Source organism: Diaphorina citri, unplaced genomic scaffold, assembly GCF_000475195.1.
Source record: "Diaphorina citri unplaced genomic scaffold, Diaci psyllid genome assembly version 1.1 scaffold286, whole genome shotgun sequence".
Lineage (NCBI taxonomy): Eukaryota > Metazoa > Arthropoda > Insecta > Hemiptera > Psyllidae > Diaphorina > Diaphorina citri.
In genome coordinates, this window is record NW_007377722.1 from 190691 (window position 1) to 200576 (window position 9886).

General features: G+C 37.6%; 3 protein-coding genes across 4 annotated transcripts in view; 1 reads left to right on the forward strand and 2 right to left on the reverse strand.

The window, feature by feature from the left end:
* Positions 1–1269: 1269 nt before the first annotated feature.
* On the forward strand, positions 1270–3763 carry LOC103507090 (myb-like protein X). 2 transcript variants are annotated; one of them, XM_026822035.1, is made up of 3 exons: positions 1270–1668; positions 2110–2302; positions 2510–3763. In XM_026822035.1, exons 1-3 carry the CDS (start codon positions 1576–1578, stop codon positions 3514–3516), a joined length of 1293 nt encoding a protein of 430 aa, XP_026677836.1. In that variant the 5' UTR covers positions 1270–1575; the 3' UTR covers positions 3517–3763. The 2 variants fall into 2 exon arrangements, with proteins under 2 accessions (XP_026677836.1, XP_026677835.1); XM_026822034.1 differs by having other exon boundaries at positions 1271–1668; positions 2110–2314; positions 2522–3763.
* Positions 3649–5909, reverse strand: LOC108252124. Its single transcript, XM_017443171.2, has 2 exons — positions 4418–5909; positions 3649–4067 (listed from the first exon to the last, which is right to left on the reverse strand). The coding sequence occupies exons 1-2, from the start codon at positions 4734–4736 to the stop codon at positions 3649–3651; spliced, it is 738 nt and encodes a 245-aa protein (XP_017298660.1). The 5' UTR covers positions 4737–5909.
* An 88-nt stretch (positions 5910–5997) lies between these two features.
* The window catches only part of LOC103507091 (inverted formin-2), a 10713-nt gene continuing 6824 nt past the window's right edge, over positions 5998–9886 (reverse strand). Inside the window, exons 3-6 of the mRNA XM_026822033.1 lie at positions 8357–8373; positions 7801–8089; positions 7260–7505; positions 5998–6951 (exon numbers count right to left, since the gene is read on the reverse strand). Coding sequence (XP_026677834.1) covers positions 6779–6951; positions 7260–7505; positions 7801–8089; positions 8357–8373 — 725 coding nt within the window. The 3' untranslated portion in view covers positions 5998–6778. The remainder of the gene's footprint in view (positions 6952–7259; positions 7506–7800; positions 8090–8356; positions 8374–9886) is intronic.

The following is a 9886-nucleotide window of genomic DNA, read 5'->3' on the forward strand; positions in this document are numbered from 1 at the left end:
GCAAAAAAAACATGTAACGAGGGTAGCTTCTCCAGAATAATGGAAGGCGCATTATAACCCGTTAAGGTTAGCACATTGCGTGTGATGTCAAAATGAAGGCGTTTTAACATTATTTTGTACTTGGCGTATTGCATACCTACATCATGTAAAGAGGGTAGCTTCTCCAGAAAAATGGAAGGCGCATTTTAACCCGTTAAGGTTAGCACATTGCGTGTGATGTCAAAATGAAGGCGTTTTAACATTATTTTGTACTTGGCGTATTGCATACCTACATTGAGGTTAGGTGAAATTACTCTATCCAAAATTCAAGCGTTTCAGCCGAGGCAGTGGTTTTGGCAATGTGGATAAAAGATAAAATAATGATAGCCGATTTCACCAAACTTCAATCAAGCCTTAATTGAATCATTAAGCACTGATGGGGAATTAAAGTTGAAAATTGCATTTCACCTAGTGGTTTTGGCAAGGTGGATAAAATAATGAAATTATTTGTACCTAGGTAGGACCTACCTAATTTATCAGTTAAATTACTTTTTTTATGAGTCACCAAAAATATCAAGGTAAGTAAGTATTACTCATTGAACACAGACAGGTTCATTGGTAGGTACGTGAATACCTTCAGTATGGAATGCTCAGATTACCCTAGTTCTGTTAAAGTTGATAGTAACAAACTAGATTAGCATGTGTTCAAAACTGGGTGATAAAGTTATGTAGGCACATATCAATGTATACCTATCTAGAATAATAATTTTATTGATATTATCACAGTTACTACGGTTTTTGAATAATCGACACGGACTGTCGGTGCGGGTGTAAGAGAACGCACATTCCCATTACAGAACCTCGATTATTTCAACTTCAATTATTTACACTTTCTCTTATTTCAACCCCAAAATCCATTGTTTTTTTTTTTATCTTTCAAAGGGTATTCTATCTTATCAGAGTGATCATTTCAACCTCGATCATTTCAACTACTCCCGGTCCCAACAGTGTGTTCGAACTTTATGCCTGGCCAAACCGCTTATCCGATTGCTATGAAACTTTGTCAACATAGTGCTTGCACTCCCGTGAAGGTTGTAGGCTATTTTCCGGTTCGTTTTTGTTAAGCTACGCTGAGCAAGACCACTAAATGGATGAGTGACATGAACGGCCTTAAGGATTTCGGCTAGTAGGTAATGAATAAATCAAAATAGGGCAAGTACCTAGGTATCTTGAAAAAAGTAAAAATATGTTTCTTTATCATTTGATGCTGATAACAAAATAATAGGCCAGCTGTGGTCTAATCTACTTGTTATTAGCAGTACCAAATATTGGTTTAGTAATCGCACATGGCCAGATGGGTGATATTCGGTTAGTACCATTTTTGAGTAGTGAACCAATTATTGTCTAGCTGTGATATTTAGCTCTACATATTTTGGATTAGGGAGCCAATAGTCTATCCAAGAGTGAATGTGACAGTGCTATTTTTCATTGGTGAATCAATTGGCTGGATGTGCCATTTATTCAGTGATCCATCAGGGAATTTTTATCTGGATACGCGCGCTACTTCACTGCCATTAGATTTTGAATCCCTTTGATATGAAGTACACAGATATTGGCACGCTGTTATGGCTTTCTACACTTGGGATATTGCTGTCAACAATTAGAGCGGATGAATGGTCATCTCATAAGGTAAGTTCTAGAAACGAAGGCCCGGGACAACAGGTTTTATGTTGACCTTGGAGTATGCCCGGGCACTGTTGGGACACTGTTTCTGAGCTTACCAGCTTACTCCGAGGTTAGTAGGTAAGCATTATTTTATGGACATGTGATTCCCACCCTAAGTTAAGCACATCTCACTTCGTATACGTGAACTGAAATACAATACCGTTTTCAAAATATACGTACGAGTAAAATGTATCCTATTTTTATTATTATATATTATTATTTTTAACTTAAAATAGGTATTGTTACATATAAACTTCGTCCAGGTCTTGTCCTGACTTTAGAGTTCCTAACATTGATGTTGCATACCGATTCCTAAATGAAGAAAAGAATATTGAGGGGTTTGTGGCCTTCGGAAAGTTCACCAGAAATTGGACATTCATTGGTTATTTTCTTTCCTTGTTTCAGCAAAAACGGGATACAGTTGAGACCAGCGAGAAAAAAGGAGATTTTCAGACAGAAAATAAAGAAAACGACACTTTGCATTTAGACAACAGTAATGTAAGTGTGAGATCTGTTTCAATTGCGAATCCGGCAAACGAAAAGGAACACAAAAATGAAGAAGACAACTTACAACTTGAAGACAAAACAAAAGCAGAAGATGCAAAGGAAGGTGAGGAAAAACAGATTGTAGAAGACAGAAAGGAAGAAGATACACAAGAGGAAACAACTAGAATTGAGAAAGAAGAAAATGAAAAACGAACAGAGGAAAAAGATGTGGAAGAAAATAAAGAGAAAATAAAGATATGGAACAAAATAAACACACCTAAGGTAAAATCACCGACACAATCGGAAAACAAACCAGAAGATGCAAAGGAAGGTGAGGAAAAACAGATTGTAGAAGACAGAAAGGAAGAAGATACACAAGAGGAAACAACTAGAATTGAGAAAGAAGAAAATGAAAAACGAACAGAGAAAAAAGATGTGGAAGAAAATAAAGAGAAAATAAAGATATGGAACAAAATAAACACACCTAAGGTAAAATCACCGACACAATCGGAAAACAAACACACAGAATTTAATTCAGGCCTTCTTGAAGATAGTTCTTTTACAACAGTCACAGAAAATACAGGTCCTTTACAAGAAGCATTTACTGCTATCGATGATTACTCAGACGATAGTGTAACAGGAACATTTCCAACAACATTAAAACTTGATGAAGATTTTACAACTCAGGAAACCACAACAATCTTACTAGAATCCAAGGCCCCTGAAACAATCATTATTGAAAGATTCGAGGACTCGAACTATATTTCCATTAACGACAAAAACTTTCTGCACTATCCCAACTTGAGAAAAATTCCTCCGGAAAAAGATACACCAAACAATTACACAACACCAACTATTTCGACCGTCAAACACAGTTCGAAAACAAGAGAACCTTCGACCTGGTTGACTTTCAAAACGACCCCAAAACCCACAACGGTGACTACAACAACCACAAGGAAGCCAACTACAACGAAAGAACCGAATGGGCAGGGGTCCTTCAATCTGGATAAATTATCCAAGTCCAAAAATAAAAACAAAATCATCACAAAGAAACCTCCCGTGTTAACAAAACACAAGTATAAATACCAAAATGTGAGTGATGAAGAAACATCTCCCCAAGATGCTACTATACAGAAATTACTCAAGTTCATTATAGAGTGTAAAGCAAAGGGCAACAAAACTCAGGATGCTAATTGTGTTGCCAGTAAAACAAGTAATAACTCAATAAGTCAACTTCTGTACGAAAATGAGATTTATAAGTTGACAGGGGACAAAAATTACAATAACACATTGGAGGATACTATTGCTAAAATGAAAATTTATTGAACCAATGGGTACTTACTAAGTATAGATAGTTATTAGTTCATTACTCCCTATTTACAAAATGCAATAATAATTACACTAAAAAGCCAAATTACTGCCTAAACTCATTTACCAATCATGAGTCAATAAATTTGACTAATCATCATCAGAATCGATTATGTATTTCAAACCTTTACATTTCTTTTTGATTTTCTCTTTCAAGATCTTCAGCCTTTGTACCTCTTCTTTCTTCCTCATTTTCATTCTCGCCGTTTCTCTTTTCAATCGTTCCTTCCTCTTTTGTAAATTATCCCGATTCTCTCTTTTCAGGTCTTGTTTCAATAATTTGAAATTTATCTTCTCCTCCTTCAACCTCATTTTTTCTTTCATTTTGAATTCCTTGATAATCTTCTGCCCCCTCTTCTTACAATATTGCTGCAGTCGCTTCTGTTCCTTTTTCATTTGTTTCTCACGTTCCTTGTACCCTCTCTTTTTCTTCTTGATGTCACTGAAGGATGATGTAGAGCAGCATCGTGATTGCATGTACAACTCCTTACCCATACAATTACATTGAGGAGTATTCTGAGGAGGAAAAGGAGTTCAGATAATCAGCAAATTAAACTTTTTTTTATGTGTTTTATTTAAAGAGGAGGTTAACAATTAGAATCCTATTCCTCTTTAATCTCTGTACCTAGCCAGTCTAGTTAGTATAGAAGGTAGCATGCCTGCCTTGTAAGTACTGGGTTGCAGGTTCAACTCCCACCTGAAAGGCTAAGCCTTCTCCCATGTAATATTGTATTACTGGGTTGTATGACCCATCAAATAAATAAATTAAATACCCCATGTTCCTTCTCTATTTACTTTAAGGACAGTGGGTATGTAAAAAAAAAAAAAAAAAAAAAAAAAAAAAAAAAAAAAAAAAGAGGAGTATTCTGAGGAGGACTGTTCTGAGGATGTTCGACGTAACCCGAATCCATACGATCTCCTGATGGATTAACACGGGCTCTACAGTCTCGAGTGTTCCTAGAGACACTTTGCTTATTGAAATTATGACATAGAGCTGCCAACTGTTTCAAGAACATGGTCGAGTCTTGCACGTTTAGATCGATTTCAATTTCATTGGATGGTTTGCTTTCTTGTAATTCATTTGTGTCGGCAGGTGGTTCATGTGGACCGTCTTTGGTATTACTCTGAGTTCTTTGTTTGGATTTGTTGCTATTACTCGTATAACATACTCGCGCCATGCTAGACCTTTGTTTACAACGAATTTAGGAGTTAGTTAACCACTTAACCTGTAAAACTGAAAATGTTGACACTAAAGACTTGGAACATTTTATATCCGAAAGTTCTGAATTGTTTAGATTTCTTGTTGTCTTTTTATTTTGCTTAACACTACATACACCAATTTAGCAAAAATAGCCAACGCAACGTAGGTAAAATATATTTTGATTGAAATATACTCAGGTACTAATTTTTGGTGTATGATGTAGGTATGTACTTTTTTTCTCTCTCTAACAGCAGAATCTCTTTTGTTGTTATAGCTATTTATCACACTTCGTCTTCACTTCACAAAGCCGAGCAATAAATCCTGATTCGGGAGTAGTACATGACAGTCACCTTACCTAATTCGAAAAATATTCAAAATATAGGAACAAAAAAGGCTCAATCCATTATTGATTATATGGGTGGGTGGATATACATCATATAAAAAAGATAAATTTATTTCGACAATCTTAAAAAAAAATGTTCATCTAAAATATAAATTCTCAAAAGTTACATACATTAAAACGCAAACAAATCAAACAGAAAAGGGAAGGGTAAATGAAATAACAGGGTCGAAGAGTGAAAGAGAGTTAATAAAAGGGAAAGAAGAAGAGATTATTTAGAATTTACACTAATAGGAGATTGGAATTTACTGGATGAACCTATCAATCAGATGTAGGTACCTACTCGTGCCATGCTAGACCTTTGTTTACAACGAATTTGTGACTATCTATAATATATGACGAATAAAGAAAAAGGAAAAAAAGAAAAAATAATATGCAGGGTACAATGTACCTACCCATCTAGCATCTATTTTGGATCTTTTTCAAACAAAATCTCTGGATCTTCTAATTTGCCAGGACTTACCAGACTTCTGTCTTTATAAGGAGGTAGGTAGGTATTTATTTTATAAATCGTTTTTTTCTTTCTTATCATTATGATTATTTTAACACTACGTGAAAATGTAAACATTTTTGAGTCAAAGCGTTAGGTATCTCAAACTCAATTCATTATCATGAGTGACAAACAGTATATTGTTCATTTGATACAAAACATACAAAGTAAAATAACATATTGGATAAAAAAATAATAATCTAAGACTATCTATAATATATGACGAATAAAGATTATTTGGGTTACAAAATAAACTCTTGGTAGACAACCACAAGTAATAATCTAAGACTATCTATAATATATGACGAATAAAGATTATTTGGGTTACAAAATAAACTCTTGGTAGACAACCACAAGGTGAGGTTAATGGAAAAAGCATTAGGTACCAGTTAACGTATCTTGGACAAAACTATCATAAAGTTAAATGATTATGATTAGGTACAACAGGTGTTACAATAAAAGTACAACTTATCATTACAAAATTGATATTACAAGAAACGTGGAGAAATATGGCCCCAATTTTCATTTTCATCTAAAAATCGTTGATTTTAAAATTCAATAAAGGCACAAATTGTAAAATGTTACTAACATAATAGGATGGGGTACATCAGAATTATATATATATAAAAAAAGGGAAAAAAATCTATTCTACAATCGGGAAAAGGAGTTCTGTAAAATTCTTTTGAGTTGAAAAACTTGAAAATAACCACTAGGTGAGGTTACTGTCAAACATAATCTCTAGCAACAAACCCCTACTATTATGTGGTCAAATTCTCAAAAAAAAAATGAACTCTTAGCTATAAAATTCAATTTTATTTTACCTACATAGATGATTTTTTATATATATTAGAGGCATATCTCAGACGGTCACCCATCCAGATACCAACCACGCGCGATACACTCCAGTGATCCGTGGGGGAGGACTGGTGCATTCAGCGTGATATAGCATCTGCACTGCCTGATTTTTCAATTGGATATTTCCTCCTACACTCAGAAGTTCTCTTTGACTTTCCAGCTTAACTCCATAGACTCCATACAGAAAAACTACAAAAAGCCCACTCCGAGGCTTAATTGTAGGGCAAATAGCCCCAAAAGATGGGTTAAGCTTATACGAATCTATTTGATTTGTTCAGGAGCTCTGTTCGAGCATGATAGATTTGGCCGCTGGTTGGGTTTTCAGTCTGAAGTCGCCTTTGCGGATATCTTCCATGAGGAGATCCACCAGTCCTTTCTTTTGTTCAAACCCAGTCATCGTGTCCGGGATCTTGGCTCGCTTCTTCGGAACTTTCATGATGTTGCTCTCTGAAAGGAACGAGAGATTTATAAAATGTAGGTAAACAGTTTAAGGTCCGGTCCAGCGACAACGAGCGTGATTGCCATGCTGAAGGTATTGGGTTTGATGTCCACAATCACATAAAAAAAATCACCTGTTTTTCTCTTATAAAAATTTCAACTGATACTTCCTGTTGTTTTCGTGTTAAATCAGGACCTAAAAGGGAAAAATTGTGCCTCTTATCCCCCATAATCTATGTAATAAGGGGCATACTACGGGATGTGCGTGCTACGACACAGACCCAGTCCAATGTATCACGTCTAAAGGAATCACCTACCTTTCTCATTCTCCTTGTTCGTCTCCAACTGCAGCAGTTTTTCTTCCCTCTTTTTCCGCAATTCATTCTCCTTATCCGCTCTTAGAGTGCAATCGAAGAAGTTGTTGAATATCTGAAGTAACTCTTCCAGTTGGAATGTTTTCGGATCCTCGCAGAAATGAACGATCAAGTCTCGGGTTCCGGATTTCATTTGATCGAAACTCGTCTTCAGCTCCTCAACGTTTTTGGCGTGTTCCTTGATAGTGGCTGCAAACAAGATTGAAGAATATTCTCTTATCTACCTATCTTAATATTTTTATTATTATCATCATTATTTTCAGCGCGAATCGACATGGTGAAACCCACAATAAAGGAATTAATTTTACAAATCTCATGTGGGCTGTTCATTTTGACAGATTGCCTCTGAAAAATTCCTATCCCTCTCAGCATTGTTATGTTTTGTTTAAGGCTGGCAATCATGCCGTTAGCAAATTTTTCAGATTTTTCTCGCTATATTCCCAGTTTTAGTAATTTCTCCCAAAGACCCAAACCGGATATTTACCTGAGAACACTTGCTTGATGGCGTCACTCTTGTGCGTCAACTCGGTTGTCAGCCGGTTCACAGTGCGCACCATCTGAGTTACATCTTCCTCCACGCTGCTCAGTGACACTTTCAGCGCATCCTTCAGAGTTCTGCTGTTGGCGGTGAAGTCCAGAATGTGCTCGTTATTTGATTTGGCCACTAGGATGACGTAATGGAGGAAGGTCATCTGGGGCTTGTTGGCTCGCATGTCCGTCAGTTTGCTGAGGTCACTGACCTTGAACCCGACGGCGTTGGCTGCGTAGCTCCCCTGTGGACGAAAAGGAGGAGGTTGAAAAGTGGGACCCTGTACCTCGATTGACAAGAGGTTCCTCTATTGGCTCCTTCTATTATGTACATACCTACTACTATGTAGTTAAACCTCGTTTGGTGTTTCTCAAAAGACTAATGAAAATCTCTCTCTCTTCCTCTCTTTCAATCTTTTAAGCTAAAGTTTTTATCTCATAAGTAAGGACTACTATCTGTTCGTTGGATGGAGAAATTCTGAATGGAGAAACATTTCAGTCGCTTTACTTACACTATTGACGAGGTTTCCCAGCTTCAAGTCTCATCGTCCAGAAGCCAGCCGTTCCGAGAACGAACGTCTGTTAAGGACAAAATCCGCCCCAGCAGGAATTGAACCCGCGACCTAACGCTTACATAGCAGGATTTTTCTAACTACAAGGATTTTTCTCACTACGTAAACCGGTCCTTTCTGCCCAATATTAATATTTGCAATTAGGTACATACACACCTATTTTGGAAACCCATTTCACAATATGTATTTTACAGACTTGGATTTCACCTGAGGGATTAATCCCATATCTCCAGGGTATAATCCCCATACACATCCCACGTCAATGAATTTCCACTCTATGAAAAGTATGAAAGATATGAGTTTATTGAGGTCGTTCATTCTCTCTGGACTCACTGGCGCTTCACTCACCTCCTCTGAGCCAGGTAATATCTTCAGCAGTCCTTTTAGCGTATCCACACTCAAACTCTTAGCGCCCTCCACAATATCAATCACTTCAGGTATGCCGTTCTTGAACTGGCGTAGGAATATGTTGATGGTTAAACTTCGCTTGGAATCCAGCAAGGTGACAGCGGGGGATTTGACAGCGGTGTCCAAACCAGACGCGTTGGGGACCGGAGATTTCGGTTTGGTCTCCCTTTGCTTCTGACAGAACAGCTCTTCGAGTTGGTTGAAATCGAAAGCGATTTCCTTCACGTTCACCTGGGCCCATACTGAGTTATTGTCTGAAAACAGAAAGTAAGATTGTGTGAAAAATCGGACGAGATACTTCCGATAAAGATCTCGTGAATATCTTACAAAACGTGAATAGTGACCTAAAACAACCTTTCAAATATAAATGTACATAATTATTATGTCTCTCACTCTCAGAAGAAAATATCACACAAGGTAAAGAATGTCTCTCAAAACCTCATCATAATACTGACAACTACCATGGTCGTTGAGCGTACACACATCTTTCTCAAAACATCACAAATGTTTTACTCACTCAGTTTCAAGGTCGGTATATTGGTTACTCACTCAGTTTCATGGACGGTATCTGGTTACTCACTCAGTTTCAAGGCCGGTATATTGGTTACTCACTCAGTTTCAAGGTCGGTATATTGGTTACTCACTCAGTTTCATGGACGGTATCTGGTTACTCACTCAGTTTCATTGACGGTATCTGGTTACTCACTCAGTTTCATGGAAGGTATCTGGTACTCACTCAGTTTCAAAATCGGTATATTGGTTACTCACTCAGTTTCATAGGCGGTATCTTGGTCCATCCGATCGTCTTCATCTTCCTGGGCTGCCGCAATGAGTTGTACTTCTCCTCATGCACGTAACGCCTCGTGGGCAAAGTCCAATGTTTGGAGTCCGTCAGGCAATGAGGATGGGAGTTATCTAAGGGAAGGAGGGAGGACGTGAGGGGAGGTGGTAGAGGAACGACTGGCGGTAAGGGAGGTGGAGGCGGGCTACTGCCTGAAGGTATAGGTGGTGGAGGTGGGGGTGGTGGACCTCCTGAAGATGGAGGGGGAGGGGGTGGAGGAG

Excerpts from the sequence above, each read along its gene's own strand:
- LOC103507090 (XM_026822035.1), top strand. The coding sequence starts at position 1,576 with ATGAAGTACACAGATATTGGCACGCTGTTATGGCTTTCTACACTTGGG. Across the intron at positions 1,669-2,109 it reads ATGAATGGTCATCTCATAAG|CAAAAACGGGATACAGTTGA; the intron begins GTAAGTTCTAGA and ends TCCTTGTTTCAG. Across the intron at positions 2,303-2,509 it reads AGACAAAACAAAAGCAGAAG|ATGCAAAGGAAGGTGAGGAA; the intron begins ATGCAAAGGAAG and ends ACAAACCAGAAG.
- LOC108252124 (XM_017443171.2), bottom strand. The coding sequence starts at position 4,736 with ATGGCGCGAGTATGTTATACGAGTAATAGCAACAAATCCAAACAAAGA. Across the intron at positions 4,068-4,417 it reads CAGTCCTCCTCAGAATACTC|CTCAATGTAATTGTATGGGT; the intron begins CTCTTTTTTTTT and ends CTCAGAATACTC.